This window comes from Nycticebus coucang, chromosome 14 (assembly GCF_027406575.1).
Source record: "Nycticebus coucang isolate mNycCou1 chromosome 14, mNycCou1.pri, whole genome shotgun sequence".
In the NCBI taxonomy this organism is placed as follows: domain Eukaryota; kingdom Metazoa; phylum Chordata; class Mammalia; order Primates; family Lorisidae; genus Nycticebus; species Nycticebus coucang.
The window spans coordinates 1,222,769-1,247,666 of NC_069793.1; the positions used below are offsets into that span (position 1 = coordinate 1,222,769).

Below are 24,898 nucleotides of genomic sequence, written 5' to 3' on the forward strand. Positions count from 1 at the left end.
GAGAGTCAGCTGAGTTGAGTGTAAACCGGAGCAAAGTGGACAAGAGAAAGGAATACTACACAGACAGGTGCATGAGGCTGCTGGTAGGAAGGAGCCTGTCTGGAGATTTGTCACCCCTGCCAACCCCCTTCAGCCAGGAGGCCCCCTTATCACCAAATGCTTTACCTTCCAAGTATTAAGTCAGCAGAGAAGTTTCTAAAGATAATGCATTTTTGATAAATTAGAACACAATGGAAATTGCCTATATACACATACAAAAAGTCCAGTTTAAACTGAGCAAGACAGGTGCACACACTGGGTCATCACAAGATACCTCTCTCCTGAGGCAGGAAAGATGGTATCCTGTGAGATGCCACCAGCCTCAGGCCTCCGCCCCCTGGGTGGGCGGATCCTCCCCAGGCTCCGCCTTCTTGTGTCTGCGCATGTGCCGGTACTTGTCCACGTAGGCCTTCACCAGGTTGGCCACCTTCACGGGGTTGATCTCACCACTCTTGCTGTGGCAGATCTGGAGAAAGACATACTGGCATCAGATACCCTTTCACACCCAACTGCCCACAGCAAAAGCCTGCCGTCCCTCCGCACAGGTGACCGCGTGGCAGGGGCTGCTCCCTGTACCCTCAAGCCCCTGGCTCATCACTGCCACTCATGGGGCTGCTGTGGGACTCACAGGTGTCATGAGCCAGGAGGACACACACCCGAGCTGAGACCCTGGTGTGAGGTGTGCTGGGAGGCCTGTTGTCAACCATGGACTAGGTGATTTTATTTTTATTTATTTTTATTTTTCTTGAGACTGAGTCTCACTATGTCACCCTGGGTAGAGTGCCATGGTGTCACAGCTCACAGCAACCGCAAACTCTTGGGCTCAAGCGATTCTCTTGCCTCAGCCTCCCAAGTAGCTGGGACTACAGAAGCCGCCACAGCGCCTAGCTATTTTTTGTTGCAGTTGTTGTTTAGCAGGCCCGGGCTGGGCTGGGACCCGCTAGCCTTGGTGCATGAGGCTGGTACCATAACCACTGTTGTATAGGCGCTCAGCCGACTAGGGAATTTTAAATATCAGTTACTTCACAAGTGACAAGAGTGTCCCAGGCACAGACAATATGACGCATCTCCCCAAGGACTACAAGGGCCAGCTCCAGGCAGATGAAGTGGATGGAGCCAGGATGCTCAGTGCTGCCCCAGGCCCACGCGGCTGAGCCCCAACTACTCTCACACACTTCAGAACCCGTGTCAGGGCACAGCCTGCCACCACATGGGTGATGGCTGACCACTCCGTGCAGTGACGCTGCCTGTGACGCTGCGTGGACAGCCCCGCCTGCCCCCTGAGGCCCACCTTCTGCACGGCCTTGCGTAGAATGTCCTTGTATTCCTCCTTGGTCACCTCCCTCTTCTGGTAGAAGGGCTTGATGGCCAGCTTCACCTCCTCCACTGCCCGCTCCTGCACGTGCAGCTTCTTCATGTACTGGGCAAGAGCAAGGACGGGGTGACCTGCAGGCCCACATGGGCACAGGCCTGGGGCGCTGAGAACATCGGGCTTCTCCAGAGACCCCAGGCTGGCTGCTGCCCCTAAGCAGTTTCACAGGGCTGGGAGCCTGGAGGAAGCTGAAGGGCGGGACTCACCTCCTCCTTCTTGGTCTTCTCTGTGGCTGGTCGGGGGGTGGGGGTCCCCTCCTCTGAGTTATTGGCTGCAGTGGCTTGGCAGGCTGGCTCCGAGGCTGAGGTCACGACAGGGAGCACAGCAGTCGGGTTCTGTGCTGGCCCACAGTCTACTGGGGTCAAGGCCCCCTGCAGAGCAAACTGGACTGTTGGCTGGCCAGCAAGTGCACAGGGTTGGACGCTTGAGGGCTGCTGAGCTGCGGCAGAAGGCAAGTCCGGGCTGCAGACCTGCGAAGATCACCTTTGCTGAGTGCCAAATCCTGTCTCCTGCGACTGGCAAAGCCCACAGCCCTCCAGCCCAGGCACCTACCTGAGCAGGATCCGAGTCCTGGAACCCAGGTTCTGGAAGCATGTGACTGGGAAGAGGCAGCTCAGAGACGGTCACCAGCCTGACTCCCCCAGGGGCTGTGTCCTCCACCTCCCAGACGCCTTCCCAGGGCTTCTGTGGCCTGTGAAGTGGTGTCCCTGAAGGCCAGACAGGTGAGATGAGTGCTCCAGAAAAGCACCCCAGGAGGAAGGCCCACAGACTAACCTGCAGGCCTGAGGAGCCAAAGAAGGTGAGAGCCACTCTTAGCCCACTGCCTGCTCCTGCCTGGACCACAGGAGGACACCCCACCCTCCCCTGTCCCAGCCTACCCATGCCTGGGAAGTGCCCCTGCTGGGGACGCCTACTCACGAGGGTCCCTGTCCTGTGCTGGGGTCCCGCCCTCTGACTCCTGGAGGTTCCAGGTGACTCTCTTCACTGGGGCTCGGGAGCGCAGCAGGGGGGGCTGCGGGGCCACCTCCTCAGGCCTGGCTGTCTCCTGCACCTGCCCACTGCCTGAGGGGCCATCCTCCTTTCCCATAGGCACTATGCCTAGGGCAGCTGGCACCACGGAGGCATCAAGCACATCCTGCCTGATCAAGTGCTGGTCTTGGGGGCCCTCTGCCTGGGGCGGGGGCTGGACAGCGTCTTCACCATGGATCAGCAACACCTCCCTCTGGATGGCAGCCATGGCCAGGCTGGCTGGTGGCAACCCAGGGTTTGGCAGAAAGCCTCGCTCTGGTGAGGAGTCTGAGCTTTCAGGAGAAGGCGGGGAGCTCATATCCTCAAGTTGGATGAAGACAGTGTCACCTGCAAAGGCCTCAAAGATGTGCTCTGCCTCTACAGAGTCACCATAATCCAGGTCGTCGTCGTTGGGCACACACTCAGCTGGCACCTCCAGGGTAGGGGGAGCCTCTGGGGGTGGACTGTGGGTCACAGCCACAGCCAATTCTGGGGATACACCTGCTTCTGCCAGGGCTGGCAGCCTGTTGTCTCCATCTGGCCTGGGCTCCCCCTGCGGACGGGGGGCTGGGGAAGCTCCCCTCACAGCCCCCTTCCGCTCTGGGGAACGGGACCAGGTGCGGGGCCGCTTCTCACGGGAACGTGGCTGCCGAGTCTCCCGTGCCCTGTGCTCGGAGCTGGGTGATGGTGACCTCCGCCTCCTCTCTCGGGGGCGGGCCACACCCCCCTTCTTGTCCATTCGCTCGCGGCTCCTGTCACGCTGATGCCTATGCCTGTGAGCCCTGTCTAGGCTGCTAGGGGGGGAGCACTCCCTCCCCCGGGATTGCCGTTTCTTCTTCTTCCTGCTGTCATAATGCTCATAGGAGGAGCTCCCAGGGCTTGCTGAGCGGGACCCTGGAGGCCTGTGGCCATGGCCCCAAGGCCCTCGCCGCCGTTCCTCACTCCTGTCCTTGGCCTTCTTCCTCTTAGCTCTCTCACGGCTGCTGGAGCGGTCGCTGGAAGACCTCCGGCTCTTGGCCTTAGACCGGTGCCTCTTGGTGTGGTCTTCACCTGACGGTGATGCCGACCTCGAGCTCCGGTCCCTGGAGCCAGAGCGGGTCCCAGAACGTGTTCTCCGATATTCTCTGGCCGCCTTCTTCTTCCTGGCTTTCTTCCTGCTGCGGGAACTGGACCTGGAGCGGGACCGGGAAGGGGAGTGCAGCTCCACAACCCTGTGGGTGGCTGTGTGTGGTACATCCGGGCTGGGTGGGGCGTCCGGTTCTGTAATAGTCACACAGGTCACTGTCCGCTCCTCAGAGCTAAAGAAGGTGCCGTGAGACGCCCCATCGTCCTCATCCCAAGGTTCTGGGGGGGACAGCCTCTGTACCTGGGCGGCAGTGCCCTGGCTCTCTGCAGACTCCTCCTCGTCCAGTCCCTCCTGCTCCGTGCCAGGGGACACCTTAGCAGCCCCCACAGCCTGCAGCTTGAGCATGCCAGAGGGAGGCCTGCAAGAGGGTTCAGGCTCCTTGCCAAAGACATTCTCCACTGTATAGGAGGTGACACAGCGCACAGTCTGCAGTGCCGGGGCCTTGGGGCTATTGATGGAGATGGTCCGCGTGATCTCGGATGGCAGGAGGCCGGAGCCAAGACTTTCAGGGCTGCTGCTGGGGGGACTGGAATCAGAGCCGGTAGGGTCAAACGGGTCATAGATCTCGCTTTTGAGCTGCTTTGTCTTTTTGATGGAGAAGAGGGGTGAAGGATTCTCCTTTCTTTGCACCTTGCTGTCCACAGGCCGGAAGGTGTTACAGAAGCCAGGGTTGGAAGGTCTGGTGGAATGTGCTGTGTTCCCAGGAATATTGATCCTGAAGCTCTCAAAGGTTGACCCAACACCTTTCCCTCTTGAGGGCCCCAGTGGGGAGAGGCTGCCATGGGCACTGGGGGCTGGGGGTCGGGTGCTGCCCGTGTGCCCACTGGGCTCTTGGGGAGCCCTATTGCTGGGCTCACTCTCTGCCTGGGCACCTCGCCCTGGCTGCCCAGGGCCTTCCCTGCCTGTCAGTCGGCTGATGCAGGCACTAGGGATCTCAATGCTCTGCCCACGGGCAGGGACTGTATCTTGCCTGCTGCCACCATCGTTTCTTCTGATCTTTGGTATCCGGGGTAATGTGGCGACATCAGCTCTCCTGGGGGCTGGTTTCAGGGCATGTCCCAGGACCGTGCTTTTAGACGGACAGTTAGAATAACTACTGGGGGTCTTAGATGAGGTGGAACCGAGAAGCAAACTGTGCTTGAGAAAGCCACTGAAGCTCGGGCCGGCCCTCTGTCTTGAGCCAGGCCCACTCCCATCAGATAGGTTCTGAGCTTGACCTGTTCCAGGGGTCACAGGCCTCACAGGTACCCCTGATGTGCGGGAGGGGGCGCAGGCTGGGGCCGACCTGCCCTGACAGCTCAACCCCGAGCTCTGCGGCCTGTTCCCCAAAAAGCGATCAGTTGGGCTCCCTGAGGGCAGCGCTCCAGGCTGTAGGCTGTCCCTGGACCCTTCTTCCCCTTTAGAGGGACCAACTGAGTTTTGCCGAAAAGAAACTGGAGCTAAAAAACAAAACATCAAATGGCAATCATTTCCCACCAAATTCTTTAACTTTCATCAAAATTTTCCTTTAAGTCATGCACTTTTCTTTAAAGAGACAGGGTTTTACTCTGTTGTCCAGGCTGATCACAGCTCACTACAGCCTCAAACTCTTGGGTTTAACTGATTTTCCTGCCCCATGCTTCTGAGTAGCTGGACTATAGGCACAAGCCACCACTAATTTTTCTTACTATTTCAGAGATGGGCTCTTGTCCTGCTGCCTGAGCATAGTTTCCTCCTGTCCTCCCAAGCACTTTAAAGTCCCATCTGCTTGGTGAGGTGGGCACTGGGGGTAGGTGGGTGGGGCCTGGGCTGCCTCCTGCCCTGTGGGGTTACAGACTGCTGCTGCTGTGCCCATGTTTTCTCTTTTACTGTAACAGTTACAGAACTTGTGCATGAGAAAGTGCCCGAGCCAGGGCGGTGCCTGTGGCTCAGTAGGTAGGATGCCAGCCCCATATACTGAGAGTGGTGGATTTGAACCTGGCTCTGGCCAGCTAAAACAGCAATAACAACAAAAACAAAAGCCAGGTGTTGTGGCGGGTGCCTCCTGTAAGTCCCAGCTACTCGGGAGGCTGAAGCAAGACAATCACCTACGCCCAAGAGTTGGAGGTTGCTGTGAGCTGTGATGCCATAGCACTCTCCCGAGTGCGACCAAGTGAGACTCTGTCTCGGAAAAAAAAAAAAAAAAAAGAAAGTGCCTGAGCCAGTCACAGACCTCCAGTGAGGGGCAAGATAGGATTGCTGCCAGAACTGACCCAGGCCCATAAGGCTGCAGAGGGTCCTTTTTTCCCCCTTCCTGTCACCCTGGGTAGAGTGCCCTGGCACCATAGCTCACAGAAACCTCAAACACAGCAACCTTAAACTCCTGGGCTCAAGGGATCCTCTTGCCTTAGCCTCCCAAGCAGCTGGACTATAGGCGCCTGCCACCATGCCCAGGTAGTTTTTCTTTTCTTTCTTTCTTTTTTTTTTTTTTTTGTAGCGACAGAGTCTCACTTTATGGCCCTCGGTAGAGTGCCGTGGCCTCACACAGCTCACAGCTCCAACTCCTGGGCTTAAGCGATTCTCTTGCCTCAGCTTCCTGAGTAGCTGGGACTACAGGCGCCTGCCACAATGCCCGGCTATTTTTTGGTTGCAGTTTGGCCAGGGCTGGGTTTGAACTCACCACCCTCTGTATATGGGGCCGGCGCCCCACCAACTGAGCCACAAGCGCCGCCCTAGTTTTTCTATTTTTAGTAGAGCCAGGGTCTCGCTCTCACTCAGATTGATCTCGAGCTCCTGAGTTCAAGGGATCCTCAGACTCCTAGGATCACAGGCGTGAGCTACTTACTGCTTGCAGAGAGGGTCCTGATGAGACCAGCTTGTGGGGCTCCATGAGCAACTCCCTTGTCATCCCAACTCCCCTCAGGGAAGGATGGGAAATAAGGGTGGGAACAACTGAGCAACCCTCAGACCCAATTACAGCACTTCAAGACTCAGAGGCCATCTGGAAAGCAGCAGGCCCCATGACTGTTCAGCCGGGAGGGGCAGGTGCCTCACCTGTCTTCTTGGCGCTGAGGGAGCCATCTCGGTGGATGGTGACGTCAGCGCCACTCATCATCAAGAGGTCCTGGCCTGACAGGATGCTCCCCAGCAGGTCGGGCACAGGGGCCTCCTCTACATCTGGCTCTGGCACTGAGGCAGGAAGACCCCTCCTGTGGGCACAGACCAAAGGATGGACCCTGCCATAGTGTCCCCATATCCCCACAGAGCCCAGAGGTAGGCAGGGCCAGACTCCCCCAGAGAAGCAGCCCTACCGAGCAGTTCCCATTATAGGAAAACCAGGTTATTTTGGGGCAAAGTCACCTCTGATGTTTCTGTCAGACCTGGTTATAATGTACCAAAAGTCAGGGGCTGACAGATGATCATCTTTACATGTCCTGGTAGCTTGGCAAGTTCTTTCTCTTAGGGGGCAAATGAGAAAAGACCAGCCAAGAGGTGACTATGGCTCTGATGACAGCCAGGTTCACCAGGGTCGGTCTCCCTGCCTGAGCCACTTCCCTCTGCAGAGCTCAGAACTGTGGCTGCCCACCCCACGCTCCCAGATGGGCTGGGAACTGAAGCTTTTCTGCCATGCCTTGACACAGGACAGGCTCCAGTACCCCTCACTGCAAGAGCTGCCTGCACCTGTGTCAAAGCCAAGGGGAAATGCTGGGGGCCACTGTCCCCTGTACCCTTCCTACCCCCCCATTCCAGAGACCCCTGTTCTCACGTACCTGGAGAGCCCCACGGAAACAGGCCTGGCCACAGGCTGGTGAGACTGCAGGGCTGACTGGGACAGAGCCCTTCTCTTGGCACTCAGAGGGGAAGGAGGGTTTGCAGAAAGTTCTTCACTGCTATAGGGGAAAACACAGGCCAAAGAAGACAGGTGACCCCTGGCCCCAAGGCCAGAGAGACAGTGCTATGGAAGATGGGCCAAGCACTGGTTGTGGGGTGGTGCTTATGAATGAATACCGAACAAACAGGACAGGAGGGCAGGCGGGCTGCCTAGACAATGCTCTCAGACAACCCTAAGCCCTGCCCCACACCTCTCTCTCTCTCTGCTAAGGGCACCTAAGGAGGACTCTGGGACAGGGCTGCTACCCTGATTTTTACAAACATGAAGCCCGAATCTATGCACTCACAACAGGGCCCCTGCCCACAGGCCCAGGGACTAGGAGAAGGTGCCCACGCAGGAACATCCCCCGGGGCAGTCACCTATCAAAGGAGTCCAGCTCGTAGGGGTCTCCAAACACAGACAGAGAGGCTGCTCCAATTTCTGCTCGCATCAGCCCCAACGAGGGGTCCACTGCCTTGTACACCGATGGGATACAGGTTCCGTGGACCGGCCTGCAGAGGCCTAGAGTCCGTGCAATTCGAGAACGAGCAGTGACTTCATTCTGTAACCAAGTAACAAAGAAAAGGAATAACTGATACAGGAATAAAATCTAAAGGTTCTAGAAATGTCACGTGAAGTCTAAATAGCAACATCAAATACTAGGTTGAGTAAATACTAAACCAAAGCCAAAGGGCTTTGCATAAATTAATCATAAGCTTTAGAGGTTTTACTTAACCATAAAGAATTAACAAGTATACCCAACATCTACACCCATAAGCAACAACTCATTGCAGGTTACCAGGTGGCATTCAAGTGTCACTATTGTCATGTGGTATTTTGTGTCAAGTGAGAACTCACCAAGAGGGAAATGAAAAAATTCTGCTGATGGCTCATAGGTGCACCACAGATGCACAGGCTCACAGACTACCCGAAGGGCAGCCGTCAGGCAGACACCACCTCATGGAATATGCCTGGGTTACTAGGCAGCACAGAACGGTTATGTGCTACTAGCTTCTTATTCTAGGCGCTAGGGCCGGGACCACATGTCTGTGCAGCCTGAAGGCGGGTGCTGCCTCTCAGGTGTGTGCCCTCCGCCCCCAATGCACATGGTGGGCTGTGGGCCTGGAACACCCTATGGGAGGAGAGGAGCTGCTGAAGCGCAGCTGCTGTCAGGCGGATGGGCTGAGCTCAGGATGAAGCCCTGAAACATCCGAAACATTCTAGAACCTGCTGGGCACAGGCACAAAGAGGTGGCAGTGACACATGGATAGGTCCCACTCTAGGCTCGCAGCGTCATGGAAAGGGAAGTGTGCCCAGTAACAGAGAACTGGAAACAACAGGGATGCACCTGCAGATGCCCACAGTTGGTCACAGCTGGCATTTCGACTCACTTGGGGAATTTTGTCCAAATGAATAAACAGGCCAGATGTTCAAATACTGCATTTAAAACTAAATCATATTTTTACATAAATGTAAAATTTATGTGTGACACATAGTGTGTCAATTTATACTCATTAGGAAATGAGTCATGAACTTGAATACAAATTCACAGAAAGAGCAAATACTGGAACAATGGCTGCAACCCAGGCTTTTGTCTTTTATGTGTTAAAATTCAATTTAACACAATACATACATGTGGGAAAACAAGACACTATTCCACATAAATGTGCAATTTTTAAGTGTCAAATTAAAAATAACTAAACGTCCACTCAGCATTCTGAATGAGGATCAAGGGCTTGGGAACATACCTGCCCGGCGCCTGAGTGAGCCCCGAAACCAGGCAGCTGGCACCCCAAGAGCCCTGTGCCAGTTGCTGGGGACCCCGGGAAGGTGGCTCAGTGCTCTGGCCCCCAAGGGCCACCTGCCTGCCTGTGCCCCATGGGCCATCCCCTGAGGATGAGATACCTGGTCCTCAGTGTACCAGCCCTAAAGGCTGGGGACGCCTGTCTCAAGGCCATCTTCACCCCACCCCAGACAGGCTTGTCTCCATCAGTGGAGGAGGAGCTGAGCGCAGGGTTACCTTCCTCTGCTCGCCCTTCCTCCTCCTCAGGCGACGCTTCTTAGGTCTTGGCCCCGAGCCCTTCCTTCTCGCAGATGGTCTGGACTGGGTTTTCTTTCTTCCTAGAGCTTTCTTCCGTTTTCCTAAAAAGAGGACCTCACTTTGTGCTGGGCCCTCCCACCTTCCTGTGAGTCCTACTCTGGGAGGACAGAGCCCTGTAGGAGTTCTGGCTTGGACTTTTACAAAATGACTATAATTTATAAAACAACGCATCCCTAAGAGGGAGGGAGAGAGTGAACAGGCAGCAATGAATGGCAGACTTGCCTTTCCCAAATACACCTTGTAAACTGACTTTTAGAATATTATTTCACATAATTATGAAACGAAATACAAAAAAACAAAGTTTGATAAACTGAAGTCAAATAAAACCAATGACCCTTCCTCTCTACCTCTTGTTAAGCCACGTGGGACAGAGACTCAGACAGCTGAGTCAGGGTGCCATCTCTAGTTCATTCTCTGAAGACTAAAACATTTTTTAACTGTAAAAACACCCAGGATTTCAGTCCAAATCCCTCCTTTTGAAGGTGATGGGTGCTGCTGCAGACAAGCCTGGGACAACCATGGGGTACCTTACTTTTATAAGGTAGCATCCCCAGAAAAATCGCCAGCAATCTCAGCATGGAGGAAGATAGCAATCAAGACAGAGAGATCTGCACTCAAGATGTATGGGGTTTTTTTGTTTTTGTTTTTCAAAGTCTTCCCTCTGTCACCCCAGGTAGAGTGCCATGGCATCATAGCTTACTACAGCCTCAAACTCCTGGGCTCAAGCAATCCTCTCTCAGCCTCAAGAATAGCTGGGACTACCAGTGCCTACCACTATGCCCGGCTACTTAGTTTTCCTCCCTCCCTTTCTATCTATCTATACAGTTTCACTTTGTCACCCTTGGTGGAGTGCTGTGGCATCATAACTCACAGCAACCTCAAACTCTTGGGCTCAAGCGATTATCTTGCCTCACCCTTCTGAGTAGCTGGGACTATAGGTGCCTACCACAACATCTGGCTATTTTTAGAGATAGCTCTTGCTATCTTGGTCTTGCTCGGGCTGGTCTTGAACCTGTGAGCTAAGGCAATCTACCTGCTTTGGCCTCCCAGAGTGCTGAGATTACGGGGGTGAGCCACTGCGCCTAGCCTGTTATTTTATTTTTTGAGGTGGGGTCTTGCTCGTCACCCAGGCTGGAATGCAGTGGCACAACCACAGCTCACTGTAGGTTCAAACTCCTGGGCGCAATAAACTCTCTAGCCTCAGCCTCCCAAGGAGCCAAGACTATAGGCGCCTATCCCATGCCAGGCCAGAGATGTATGTATTCAACTCCCTAAGTTTATCATGATGCTGAAAACCCTAACTGATTTCTACTGCGGAACACTGCTAAGCAACTTCATTATTTTGAAAACTGGCAAATAAAGGAAAACAAACCAAGGCGTTGCCCTTCTGTGTCTGTGCAAACCATACTGCTGCAAGCCAGCAGTGGAGGGAGGCGTGTCTGTCCTGCAGGCACTTCCCAGCTCATCAGAACTGCAGCTGTGGTTGCCGACAGCACTTCCCACCAGAGCACACCAGCTCAGGCCCCTCACAAGCATAAGAGCAAAGAAAATCAACTCAGGCTCGGTGCCTGTGGCTCAGCGGCTAGGGCACTGGCCACATATACCAGGGCTGGTGGGTTCGAACTCTCCTGGACCAGCTAAACAACAATGATAATTGCAGCAAAAAAATAGCTGGGCATTGTGACGGGCGCTCGTAGTCCCAGCTACTTGGGAGGCTGAGGCAAGAGAATCACTTGAACCTGTGAGTTTGAGGTTACTGTGAGCTGAGATGCCACGGCACTCTACCAAGGTAGACTGTCTCAAAAAAAAAAAAAAAACAAAAAAAGTGAAGTAAAAATCCAGCAATCCTGAATTTTAACTGCAGGTAATAGAATGACCTGAAGAGTTCTCCTTTTCCCTGCTCACCAAGCAGGCCTAGAAAGTCTCCTATGGAGACTGACTGTGGTGCAGAGCTCTGATTTAGTCTAAAATCTAGTTCATGCTAGGTGGACATGCTGCCAAGAAGGGCCTGAGTCACAGACAAGGCCATACGTGCACAAGGCACCTGTCACCACACCCATCCCATGAGCAGTGGCCAGGCCCAGAGTGCACTTCTGAGAGATCCCTGGGCAGCACAGGCAGTGCCACGCTCCCACCGTCACGATGATGATGGTGCTGCTGAGAGGTGAGTGAGAAAGTGTGCAGCAGTCTGAAATGGAAGCGGCCTGGCTGATTCCTGTAAAGTTGAACTCGCATATGCCGATGATCCAAGCAGTCCACGCCTCTGGATCACCCTGGAAAGTAAGGTATCTGCCCACAGGACTCCCGCACCTCCATTTTCAGTGGCCTTAAAATGGAACCACCTCATGCCCAGCAGGTCTAAGCACGAGCAGAGTGGCACACGCACACACAGGATACTCCTCAGTGAGGAGACAGGACAGAACAGAACTGAATGGAGCCGGGATGCTGCACCAGGGACCTCAACTCTCCTACAGAGAAGAGCCCAGCTCAGGGGCTGTACTGGTGCATTCTGTCAGATATTCATAGATTATCAATCCTTCCATAAAACAAAGGCAGAGGGATTCTAGAAGGCCAGAGGTAGCATGCCTGCATACATCTATCCAATAACCCAGACCCAGATGGTCTATGTCTGCAGTGTGGGTTTTGCATGGCATTTTTTTTGCTGAGAAAATTAAGTTGCAGAAAGACATGGAAATGACCATGCTCCAGGCCTGGAAACAGAACTTTTGAGGGAGAGGCACTGGTGCAGCTGGGACCCACACGCTCAGGGACTTGGACAGCCCATCCGGCCAGCTTACCTGTCTTCCTTTTCCGTTTGGCTGGGGCTCGAGGTGTGAGAGGGCGCTGATACACGGCAGTGCTCAGGCCAGTTGCTACTGCCTCAATAGTCTCATCCAAGAGAGAAGACAGGAGGTGCCTTGGTACATGCTACACAGCAGAGGGATGTCCGGTCAGCAGGGCAGCCCCAGCAGAACACACCACTGCACCGCCCCCTTTTTCAACAGGTGCCGTGCACTCCTACAGTGAACACGAGTGGCCAGGACACAGGGAAGGGTAGTGACAAGTAATGCCCTGCCATGCAGGGAACGAGTCAGGAGCCAGAGGGACAGCAAGGGTCAGCCTTCCCAACACAGGATCCTGAATGCAGCGTAATGCGTGTCAAAGGCAAACACTTGACATCAGAGAGGAGCCCACCCCACCCACACCTCCCCGGCTTCTCCTGTTGGTCCTGATACACTGTACACTGTCTGGGAACAGGGAGGAGTGGCCCTAAGGAGACCCCTCATAGTATCTGGAACAGCATGAAGAACCACCTGAGGAAGATGCACTCAGGTGCTGGACTAGGACAAGGAGCTGGCAGTTGGGTCAGCTCAAGGCTGTGTGTGGCCTGGCCTCCTGGCACCTGCTCCTCTAGACATGGCCCCACCTCAGCCTGCACCCTCACAGGTGTCACAGCGTCCAGCTGCACTCACTTGCCTGCTCCCTAGCAGGTTGACTGCCAGAGTCACCAGGGCACACAGGGGCCACTGGCCTTGGACCCCACACTGCTGACAGCACCCCCTTTGGTCCTAGCCCTTCCCACCCAGCCTCAGAGACCAATCTGGGCAGCTGAGGTCCCAGGACAGATCTCAGAGAGCGGAGAGGCTCACCCACCTCAGCCCTCCTAGCTGTGGAGATACGGTTGCGGTTCACGGTTGCTCTCACTCTCTCACTTTGCCGCGTCCGGGCAATCGCCCGGGTCCTGCCTGTACGAGGCCGAAGCCTGCTGGTGGTGGGCTCCACGTCAGCCAAGAGCAGGGAAACCTCCTCCTCACTCACAGAGCCTGGGTCTTGGAAGAGAGATGGGCTGATGCGCCAGACGGACCCACAGATCACACCCCTCACTATGCAGAAGCCCAGGCCAGGGCAAGTTCTGAAGCAGGGCTGGGGCCTTCTCACCACCTCCTCCAGACCCTGAGGGTCAGGGAGACCCAGTCAACTGAGCCCACACGATTGCAAGACACCAGGCTCCTCCAGCCCCCATGTGGGAGCTCAGCAGAAGCTCATTTCCCTGGTGGAAAGCCTGGAAGTCCTTAGTCACAGCCAACCTCACCCTCTGCCTTCCACAGGATGCAGGCCCAGCCCCCATGGAGCAGCGAATCACCTGTGCCAGGGGCTGCGCCGGGGGTGGCACACTCTGGACAGAACCACTCATCCACGGGCACCTCCTGGAGAGGGGGCTCTAGACATTCCATGTGGTATCTATAGGCACAAGGGAAAGAAAGTAGAACCAAGTGTTTGGAGGAAGGCCAGATGCCATCACTCCCCAGAGAGCATCAGGCTCCCGTCCTGGGCTGTGCAGCGTTACAGGGTGAGGTGAGAAATAGTGGACACAGGTGAGGCAGCGTGTGGTGAGTGTCCGCTGTTACTGAGCTGTGCAGTGGGGCACCTGCTGACACGGGGTCATTCCTGATTTGGTTAGATCAAAATAAGGTAATATTCTTGTTAGCCTCACACAGATGTAGCATTAGGTATTAACCTTTAATATTCATTTTGAAATTTGTTCTATCTCCTAGCTAAACTTTTGTATGAGTTTTTATGTTGTTTGTTTGAAACAGTCTAATAGTTTCTGTAACTCATTATCACAGCACAGAGGTATCCCTAGCATTATACTATCACATTACCACACAAGACTTTATAGCCTTCTTATCATTACTATTATTATTACAGTCCATGCACTGTTTACCATGGATCTGAGTTACAAAAATCTGACCTGAAGATGTTCTCAGGAATGTTTCTTGTCCGTACCCTGGGGACGGTCTGTATGAGAATATTTATCAGTTTTAATGTCTTATTTTACATATATAGGTTAGAGATAAGGTCTTGCTCTGTCGCCTAGGCTTAAGTGCAATGGCAAAATCATAGTTCACTTTTGGGCTCAAGGGATCCTCCTGTTTCAGACCCCCAAGTTTGAGACTACAGGAATGTGCTACCATATTTGGCTAATTTTTAAAATTTTAGGTAGAGACAAGGGTTTGGCTATGTTGCTCAGGCTGATCTTGAACTCCTGGTCTCAAATGATTCTCCCATCTAAGCCTCCCAAAGTGTTTCAGGATTTTTATTTATTGAGTTGTTTCACCTGTGAAAATAATTCAAATACTCTACACAGAAACAGAAATAAATTTATAAATGTAAGTTACAAAATTAAAAAGTTTTAATAAAGTTGTAAAAATCCCAGTGTCAGTGTTAAGAAGTTATTAGAATGAAAGACAGATACTGATTTTAAAAACTAACATAATCAAGAACTGTAGGCTTAATTTAAATGCTTAAAAGGAAAACTAGTTCATGAAAACTCTGACCCTCTAGTCTCATCTGGGCTCACCAGCTGCCCTTGAGGCCACTAGAAAGCACATGGTTCCTACCTCAGAAAGGGGTGGTCCCAAAGGGCTTGCAGGCTGCCATCAGTGATGACAACCCAGCCTCGTGTGTGGACATAGTTCTGAGTCCTAAGTGGCCCCCTCTGGCCCTGTGTTCCCAGCATCCTGCTCGCCCTTGCAGGGCAGTGCACTTCTGATGGGGTTTCTGGGACATCCACGACAGCAGCCCTGCTTCCTACTAATAGCAATATAACCAACACATGCTGGTGGGGCAACTGATGGGAGATGCTTCTAGGAATCCTGAAGAGGTAAAGATCTGTAGGGTCAGAGTATTCAGTACATGGTCACAAAACATGGGTTCGTTCAACCTGAGACTTCAGCGAAAGGAGGGAAGACGGTGTTCTGTTAACATGTGAGGAGAGGCGCTGTGCGATGCTGGCTGCTGAACACAGGGTTTGGGGTAGGCAGGACCTGCAGGGCCCTGGAGAGGCAGGGGGCCTTGCTGGGAGGCCCTGTGCTCCCAGTGGCCCCAAGCAGGCAGACTGATAATAAGTGTCTTAGGAGGATAACAGTGGCAGTCACCTGCACGGCACACACAGGGAGCTCGTGGTGTCTGCTAAATACAGCAGCACAGCTGAGTCCTGCACAGATGGCACACAGTGACGGAAGTGAGCTGGGGTATGAGGTCTGGGCAACCAGGACTGCCAGCCCCAGGACTCATGAGCCTCCACAGAGAGCCGCTGCAGCACTGGCTCTGGCCACCGCAGTTTCAGGCCTCCTGTCTCTGGCAGTTTCAGAGTCCAAACCTTGAAACTACAACTTCCTGCATGAGAGAAAGTTCCAGATCTGCCAGCCTCACTGGTTCCTCCATACATTCTGGGTAAGTGCTCCAAAGGAAAGGTTTCCAGAATCCTCTTGCCATAATTTTATAGAAGAAAAATTCTTTAAATCCAACAGCAAAAGCACCATGCAGGGGGCTTCTGGGGTGGGGGTGGGGGCACATGCCCACACCCATCAAGACAAAACAGCAATGGAGAGACGCCACCCGAGGCTCCCAGGGAGCAGTGTCACTCATGCACACAGGGCAGGGCTCCCAGCTGTCTCCTGCTGTGCCAGGGTGACCAGTGGAGGCAGGTCACTGGAAACACATCCAGGGGGACCACCAGCAGCTTGGACGATGACAGTGTAGGCACAGAGCCTCCTCTCCAGCAGCACTGCCCCCCGGCTCCCTCCTCTCCCTTCCCTCGCTTTGTCTTGGTGCGTTATGTGCATGTCTGTGAGAAGCCTCAGAACATTTTTTTGGAAAAAGGCAGAGGCATAAATGGCAGTGATGAGAAGAGCCTTCAGGGCAAGGCAGCTCAGCTCCCAATGCCAGGACTCCAACATCACCATGAGGGATGGAAGAGACTGCGTGTCCTGCGTCCCCTCCCGCCTGCATGCAGTGGAGGCCTCTTACCCCGAGTCACAGCCATCACAGAGCAGGAGCCGGTCCTCATGGTCGCTCCTGCCGCACACCTCACAGAAGGTTGGGTCCTCTTCTTCCTCTTGGGCTCTGCTGTTCTCCACTGGAATCTAAAGACAGAACTTCTGCTCATACACCAAAGAGAACTGCAAATCTAAGAGGTCAACTCCTAGAACACTGGCAGTTAATCCAGAGCAGGTCTGCGAGCCCAGGACCTGCTCCACCTACACGAGCTCCATAGCCCTGTGTCTCTGGGTCAGTATGTGAATGGAGAGGTCATATTCTACCAGGGCAGTCGTCTAAGAGGGAAGGATGATTCAGCAGAAAACAAAGCTATGACCCATGGATAGGAGTGGGGAGGCCATGTGGCCACAAAGCAGAATCATCAAGCAGGTGGGGACCAAGAGGGCGCCAGAGGGAGCACATCCCCATGCCGTGAGTGCCCTGCAGACAGGCCTGTGTGCAGGGAGCTGGTAAGCAGTGCTCATGAGCATGGTTTCCAACCTCAGAGCCATGTAATTCAGCAAAGACTCAGAAACATGCCTGCCAAAAACGAATGCTTAGATGTACTGCAATTAGGGGGACTGTCACAGCCTCGCCTTGAGAAAGCGACAGTGGTGACACACCCAACCTTACAGCAACTCTTAGGTACCCTCTGGCTTTAGTTATTCAAGTCTTAAAATATGAAAGGTCTGTAGACAGGTCCCCCATCTCCTCACCCAGGCTCTCCCCAGAATGCAGCCTCTCCTCCCCTAGCACCTGGCCCTTCCTGGAGGGTGAGGTGGGGACCGGGCTCTCCTGCCAGCCAGCTTTTCCTACAGTATCTGGAGCCATTCTCAGGCCCCAACAGCACCAGCTTGTCACAGAGGACTTGCCCCTCCTGCCTGCAAAGCTCACCTAGGCCTCCCTCCAGGAGGAAGAGCTCAGGACCCACACACCTTCTCTGTGGCCATTTCCAACATGAAGACTACTTATATTACAGACATACTTTTGAAAGTGCCAACAAACTACCCAAGCACACAAAGTGAGGCTATGGGGACCAAAGCTGCCGCTGGTGGCACAAGTTACAGCTCCCACAGAGAGCAAAGTCTGGCAACCTGGCTTCAGGTACACTAACCAAAACAGGAGGACCTGCAGCCACACCATCTCAGCCAGCCTTTATGGCCCTGAGGTCTCAGGCGTACCCCTACAAGGTCTTCCCAGGGCCACTCAAGGACAGACGATGGAAGCCTTTCAATTCCCTAAAATGCAGGGAAGCAAATGCAAGCACACAGACCAAAAGGAAACTCCTTCTTACCTCCACCCCGATGGTAAATGATTTTGCCTAGTATTTCCTGAAATCTGGCCCCAAGAAAACCAGCTTCCTCTCCCCACCCATGTTCCCCTCTCCTGATCCTGCTGCAGCTCAGGAACTCTGAGCAGATGGGCCAGAGAGAGGCTCCCAGAGGCTGGGGCAGAGCCCAGGGCACATCTCAGGTCCAGCAGCACCTCCACCACCTAGACTTGCACAGAACTCACACCCCCCGCACAGGACAGCCACCTGAGCCCCAGGCTTCATGCTCACAGGCCATTCCAGGCGTTTTGGTTGATTTTTTCAGAACACTTAGCCAACATTTATCATTTTAGGTGAGCAAACAACCTCTAAAAGTATCTCCTTCCCATGAGACAGGGACACACGTGGCTGGGCCCTGCACTGCAACATCTTCACTTACCTTCTTCAAGACTTTACCACCAAAGTAAGCTCGAATGCAAATACATTTAAACAGAGTTCGATCAACTGGACAGGAATTGGCATTCTGTGAGAAATAAAAATTACATCAGAACCCAGTAGAATCACACTTTCACTGCTAATATGGTATTCAAAATAATTCACTCAGAGGCTGAAAGTTTCTTTCACACTGAAAATCCAAGTATTTACTGAATGCCTAGGTGTGCCAGAGCTGTGCTAAGTTGCTGGGGACACAGCAGTGAAGGCAGACAGACAGAACAGCTCAGTGAACAGGCACACAACGCAACCTGGCATCTTAGTGTCACATGCCAAGAAAATGAAAGGAAGGAGGGGAGGAGGGGGGGCTGGATTTTAACTGGAACAGTGTGTGTTTACAGCCCTTCCAGGACCGCTACTGTCAGCCTCTGTTCAAGTCCTTTGCCACCTTTTCCATGATTGTTGGATGTTTCCTGTTAAGTTTTCAGAATTTCTTTTCATCCTGATTAGTGGATACTAGTTATGTGTTAAAAATATTTTTGCTAGGCTGGGCACGGTAGCTCACATCTTTAATCCCAGCACTCTGGGAAGCCAAGGAGGGTGGATCACCTGCGCTCAGGAGTTTGAGACCAGCCTGAGCCGAGATCCCATCTCTATTAAAAATAGAAAAACTAGCCATGTGTTTTGGTGGGCGCCTGCAGTCCCAGCTTCTCAGGAGACTGAGGCAGGAGGATCACTTGAGCCCAGGAGTTTGAGGTTGCTATGATATCATGGCACTCAACCCAGGGAGACAGAGACTCTGTTTCAAAAAGTATATATGTAGGGGCGGCGCCTGTAGCTCAGTGGGTAGGGCGCTGGCCCCATATACTGAGGGTGGTGGGTTTGAACCCGGCCCCGGCCAAACTGCATCAAAAAGAAAAGTAGCTGGGCGTTGTGGCAGGTGCCTGTAGTCCCAGCTTGGGAGGCTGAGGCAAGAGAATCGCCTACACCCAGGAGTTGGAGGTTGCTATGAGCTGTGATGCCATAGCATTCTACCAAGGGCGATAAAGTGAGACTCTGTTTCTAAAAACAAACAAAGTATATATATTTTTTCTTCATTAATAGTTTTGATTCCCTTTCACTTGTTTTAAATAAACTGTAAACAGTAAAACATTCATTTTAGTCCCACAGGCAGAGGCCCAGGTCTCCTGCTCACAAGTGGCATCCTCATCACTGTGGATGATGTGGCTGGTGCGACTCCCCTGGGTTTTTTTTTTTTTTTTTGACAGAGTGTCATCACTTTGTCACTCTCGGTAAAGTGCCGTGGTGTCACAGCTCACAGCAACTTCAAACACTTGGGCTTAAGTGATTCTCTTGCCTCAGCCTCCCAAGTAGCTGGGACTACAGGCACCGCCATAATGCCTGGCTATTTTTTGTTGTAGTTGTCATTGTTGTTTAGCTGGCCCGGGCTGTGTTCAAACTCACCAGCCTCAGTGCATGTGGCCAGTGCCCTACCCACTGAGCTATAGGCACTGCCCTCAGATCTCTGCACCCGGAAGTAAAAGACACCCCATGTGGCTATCCATCCACTAGCTGTGTGCATCTGAGGATGACTTTTGTGGGAATACCCATTTCTCTTGGGTAAACAAGAGACTGAACTACATCAACTTTGTGGTTATACGTGACACCCTATCTATGAGTTTGGGGGCTCCATCCTTCCAACTTGAGGCATGGTCTGTCCTTCCCCTGAGCAGACTGAGGGGTGTGTAGGGTCTCCCTGGCATGACCTGGGCTCCCTAACATACTTAGTAAGCACCCTTGCATTTATTACCCATCTGCAAATCTCTTACATTTTTCAGGAAATCCTTCCCTATCCTCACAGTGCACCTACCTGTGTTTTCTTCTGAAAGCTGTTTTGGGCTTGGTGCCCATAGCACAGTGGTTACCATGTCAGCCACATACACGGAGGGTGGCAGGTCTGAACCTAGCCAGGGCCAGCTAAATAACTGCAACAAAAAAATAGCCTGGCGTTGTGGCGAGCACCTGTAGTCCCAACTACTTGGGAGGCTGAGGCAAGAGAATCGTTTAAGCCCAAGAGTTGGAGGCTGCTGTGAGCTGTGACGCCACGGCACTCTACCAAGGGCCACACAGTGAGACTGTCTCCAAAAAAAAAAAAAAAAAAAGATGAAAGCTGTTTTGCTTTCTCACTGCAGATCCTGAATGCATCTGGCACTGTGTGTGTGGTGCGAGCTCGGCCCTCACGGTATCTATCTCCTCCTAAGTGTTGTGTATGAAGAGCCTCCGAGTATGAGTGTCATGTCCCCTCAGGCCCTCAGTGCCCGCTCCAGGTCTCATTCCTGTCCTGGGACCAATTCCGTCTTTATCTCTGTAGTTTCACAAACCACACTATCCAGTAGGTGGTGTCTCCTTTTGCCTTGATCTTTTTTCTGTATCTCAGATATGTGAACTTAAAATGTCTTCCCTTTTCAACATCATCCTGGCGATTTGTGGTGCTTTCTGGCCCTCCTAGATGGAGTTCACAACCCACTGAGTGCTCTGAACACTTCTGCTGGAACTGTGACAGCACAGCAAGGCCAGCTCTGGAGAGTAGGAGTTCCTTCTGGAAAGTGGTCTGTCTTGGGTTGCAAGTGTTTTAGAAAAGCCCTTTAAGTGCTTTACTTACTTACTTATTTATTTTTTGGGGGCAATTTTTTTTTTGTAGAGACAGTCTCACTTTATGGCCCTCGTAGAGTGCCGTGGCGTCACACAGCTCACAGCAACCTCCAACTCCTGGGCTTAAGCGATTCTCTTGCCTCAGCCTCCCGAGTAGCTGGGACTACAGGTGCCCGCCACAAAGCCTGGCTATTTTTTTTTTGGTTGCATTTTGGCCAGGGCCGGGTTTGAACCCACCACCCTCGGTATATGGGGCCGGGGCCTTACCGACTGAGCCACAGGCGCCGCCCAGACCCTCAGTTTTTAACCCTCACTTTCTTTGTGTGCAGAACAGAAATGGCCCTTCCTGCTTGGCCTAACAGGATCAGAGTCAAGTGACATAGTAGACACTGAAGTGTTTCTTTGTTTTTTTTTTTTTTTTTTTTTTTTGTAGAGACAGAGTCTCACTTTGCCGCCCCGTAGAGTGCCATGACGTCACACGGCTCACAGCAACCTCTAGCTTTTGGGCTTACGTAATTCTCTTGCCTCAGCCTCCAGAGCAGCTGGGCCACCACGACGCCTGGCTATTTTTTGGTTGCAGTTTGGCCGAGGCCGGGTCCGAACCCGCTACCCTCGGTATATGGAGCCGGCGCCTTACCGACTGAGCCACAGGCGCCGCCCTTTTTTTTTTTTAATAATAAAATTATTTTATTTAGTTATAGCCATCTCTAGCAGCTTGAAATAAAAATTTCCATGGTTTTAATTGAACTGTATGTTACTTTAAAATATCCTTTTTCTCATTAAAATAATTTCTAAACCACTCTATGCACTCAACCTTCTGTTTAACACTCAGATATGGGTTTTTGGAAAGGCCACATGTCACCAGCTCCATGAAGTGGCGAACTGGTCCTTGTTTTGGGAAATCCTCCAGGTATTTATCCAGAAATATATGTTCATGAAATTCTGAACCATCCTCATGGAAACCTGCTTCACTGTTAATCGGGAATTCCCACAGCTTCCCCCCTCTAGTCCACTGGATCATCTCTTCAAACCCATTCTGAAAAGCTGCTCAGTTATTGTGGCTAACTGCTTAGCAAATTCCACATCCCAAAGTGAAGGTGACCTGTCTGTTTCAGGCGCTTCTCCAGTAAATGCCTTACTGTCAAAAATATTAAGTCTTTTCCCCTTGAATAAATCTCTCCTTTTTCTAAGATTAGTGGTCTTTTCTTGGCCAGTATAACTGTCAGGTCCTTCATCAAATTGGATCTGATGCTCTGGTCTTGTATTAACTCTGGCTGTAGACAATCTGCCAACTTTCATATCTGATACTATGTTACTAAAACTAATTTTAGGTCTCCCTTCATCTTTCTGTGCCCTTGAGTCTTCCTCATGCTGTTGGAGCTGTCTAAGCAGTTCTGTCTTGGTCATCTGCTTGTTAAAAGGGAGGGAATCTGCAACAGCAGAGGCAGCTGCCACCAGCTCAGGACTCAGGGTCTCATTTCTCTTCTTGGCATGTTCTGTAGTTCTCTGAAGCCTGCCAAGTGTAGTCCCCAAACTTTTAAGAGGTCTTCTCTTGGGTGGCTTTGTGGTCTGTACATTCACTGTGCTTAATTCAGCTTTCATGCCTTTAATAATACCTAACAAGTCTTTTTTCCTATTTTCCTTTATACTGTCTTGGCTCTCTGAAGTTTCGCTGGAAATCTCACTGGTTGGAACAGGCTGCTCATCTTTCTTGCTATGGATCACACTGCTAGTGCCAAAATGTCTTTGAATATTATTTTTTGTCCTGACCATTCTGTGCGGAGCACGAGCAGCACAAACGCAGCTGTCGATGCCTCCGGGCTTCCAGAAGACAAAGGGTGGCGGGAAAGGGGGAGAAGTGGCAGGAGCGGTGGAGACTCTTGGAAACATCGCAGTGAAACAAACTAACACGCAAAGCAACCGGAATACTTCGTCCCCCCGGCCGGGGCTGGGTTTGAACCCACCACTTCCTGGCACCCTATTCCTTTGAGCCACAGGCGCCGCCCCTCTTTATGTGTTTTATATATGCTTTTTATGATTTGTTTCTAGGTATGACTTTTAACCTTTGTTAAAACCTTATATTCAAGCTGGGAGCAGTGGCTCATGCCTGTAATCCTAGCACTCCATGGTGGGTGGATTGCCTGAGCTTACGTTCAAGACCAGCCTGAGCCAGAGCGAGACCCCATCTCTAAAAAAATAGCCAGGCTTTGTGGTGGGTGCCTGTAGTCCCAGCTGGTCAGGAGGCTAAGGCAAGAGAATCACTTAAGCCTAAGAGTTTGAGGTTGCTGTGAGCTGTGATGCCATAGCACTCTACCGAGGGCAACAAAGTGAGATGATTCTCAAAACAACAACAACAACAAAAAGAAACCCTCTTATATCCAGCAATCTCGCTAAACTCCACAGTCTAACAACTTAGAAAATTTCTATACTAGGCAGTGTCTGTGGCTCAGTGAGTAGGGTGCTGGCCCCATATACTGAGGGTGGCAGGATCGAACATGGCCTTGGCCAAACTGCAACAACAACAACAACAAAAAATAGCTAGGCATTGTGGTGGACGCCTGTAGTCCCAGCTACTTGGGAGGGAGGCTGAGGCAAGAGAATCACCTAAGCCCAGGAGCTGGAGGTTGCTGTGAGCTGTGACACCACAGCACTCTACCGAGGGCGACAAAGTGAGACTCTGTCTATAAATATAAATGAAATTTCTACACTAATAACTATTCACAAATGCCTTCTTGTAACCAGTACTTTTGCCTCTACTGTTTTCTTCTCTGAGTTTAATGAATACCAAATAGAAGACACATGGCAAACATCCTGTCTTGTTCCTCAGTTTAAACCAGAGCTTTGCTTCCCAAAAGAAAAACCTACGGCCGACTCTACTCTGGGCCATGGACCCACCCTGCTGGCACCAGAACAGAAACAGGAGAACCACAGATGGAGAAGGTGGTGACGCCACCTGCCAGGCAGCCTGAGCCACGTCTAGGTCCCACTTCAAACAGATTAACCACATGGGACAGTTTTATGCTATCTGGGGACATGGACCAGGAGAGGAATAGGGACTAGAAGACACAGCTAGTGGGAAACTTGGGCAAGGACACAGGCTTGTGGAGAATGCTAAGGGCCACGCTGCAGGTGGAGCTGAGGGCTGAGCCGAGAGTCAGAGCCGAGCTGACGGTGTTGGAGGACCACTCCTCCTTCTACTGTCCTATTTCTTTGACATTTTTTCTGAATGAAAAGTTTAAAAAGAGGGTGGTGCCTGTGGCTCAAAGGGATAGGGCACTGGCCCCCTATGCTGGAGGTGGTGGGTTCCAGCCACCAGCCAAAGGAAAAAAAAAAAAAAGTTTACAAAGAATGTTGGGCTCACTGTGAGATGTGAAACACTGCCTCACTGGCCAGTCCCTTCTACCTGTTCAACCTTTCTTGACAGTTATCATAACTAAGTGCTAAATCACATTCTGTTTTTCCCTATCTACTCGACTAACTGTCTGCTAAGCAGCAAACTGCCCCCTGCCACAGAGCCCGTGCATCCTGACTCTCCTGGGGCCTGCCAGCCTGATATCAGCTGGCCTCAGATGTCCCTGACGCCACTTAGGGTTTCTGCAGCCAGGACCCCAAAGAAGCCGTGGTCCTCCTCTCTCATCCCGGGTACCAGACACACTGCCAGTGAGCTTTACAGACAATGGTGCAGAACTGAGCAGAGGCCACACTAGGACTGAATCCTGGGGCCCCAGCTCCTTTGCAAAGGGCTGACCACAGGGTGGGTCATCCACAGACAGGGAGGGGCCACCCTGAACTACATGGAACCCCTGAGAAATGGACTCACCTTGGACCATTCAATGATGCAGTCCAGGCAGAAGTAGTGGGCACAATCCTCTGGTGTGCCCACAGCCTGGCCACGGAACACATTGAGACAAATCGGGCAGCTCTCTGCATCGTCGTCAGAAAGGAGCACACCACTGGTGAGCGGCTTCTCCTGAGTGTCCCCTGCCACCACTGGTGTCTCTGTGTCATCTTCAGAATCTTCAGAGCCTTGAGAAAGAAGGAACACTACAACTTTAAGGAAAAGATGAAGCTGCAACACTGGGAGTGAGCAGGCCCAAGCTGTGCTCAGGACACATCCTGTCCACCTGCAGGGCCACACTCATAGCACACTCACAGTCCTGAGGAACACATCTCAGATTCTGACAAGTTTGGCCACCACTGTCCCACACTCAACTGTAACTGCTTCCAAGCTCTCGAAGCCAAGACTC

At 52.3% G+C, this 24,898-nt stretch overlaps 1 protein-coding gene and 1 pseudogene across 3 annotated transcripts in view; both read right to left on the minus strand.

The window, feature by feature from the left end:
- Positions 1-192: 192 nt before the first annotated feature.
- The window catches only part of PHRF1 (PHD and ring finger domains 1), a 32,854-nt gene continuing 8,148 nt past the window's right edge, over positions 193-24,898 (minus strand). For both annotated transcript variants that reach the window (XM_053561196.1, XM_053561195.1), the window contains exons 4-18: positions 24,472-24,677; positions 18,007-18,090; positions 16,289-16,404; positions 13,620-13,717; positions 13,130-13,305; positions 12,274-12,403; positions 9,395-9,516; positions 7,755-7,936; positions 7,274-7,393; positions 6,558-6,712; positions 2,330-4,984; positions 1,964-2,118; positions 1,618-1,881; positions 1,331-1,459; positions 193-505 (exon numbers count right to left, since the gene is read on the minus strand). In XM_053561196.1, coding sequence (XP_053417171.1) covers positions 362-505; positions 1,331-1,459; positions 1,618-1,881; positions 1,964-2,118; positions 2,330-4,984; positions 6,558-6,712; positions 7,274-7,393; positions 7,755-7,936; positions 9,395-9,516; positions 12,274-12,403; positions 13,130-13,305; positions 13,620-13,717; positions 16,289-16,404; positions 18,007-18,090; positions 24,472-24,677 — 4,736 coding nt within the window. In that variant the 3' untranslated portion in view covers positions 193-361. The remainder of the gene's footprint in view (positions 506-1,330; positions 1,460-1,617; positions 1,882-1,963; positions 2,119-2,329; positions 4,985-6,557; positions 6,713-7,273; positions 7,394-7,754; positions 7,937-9,394; positions 9,517-12,273; positions 12,404-13,129; positions 13,306-13,619; positions 13,718-16,288; positions 16,405-18,006; positions 18,091-24,471; positions 24,678-24,898) is intronic.
- Positions 21,326-24,461, minus strand: LOC128565017 (28S ribosomal protein S31, mitochondrial-like; annotated as a pseudogene). Its single transcript, XR_008374194.1, has one exon. The product of XR_008374194.1 is annotated as a 28S ribosomal protein S31, mitochondrial-like (transcript).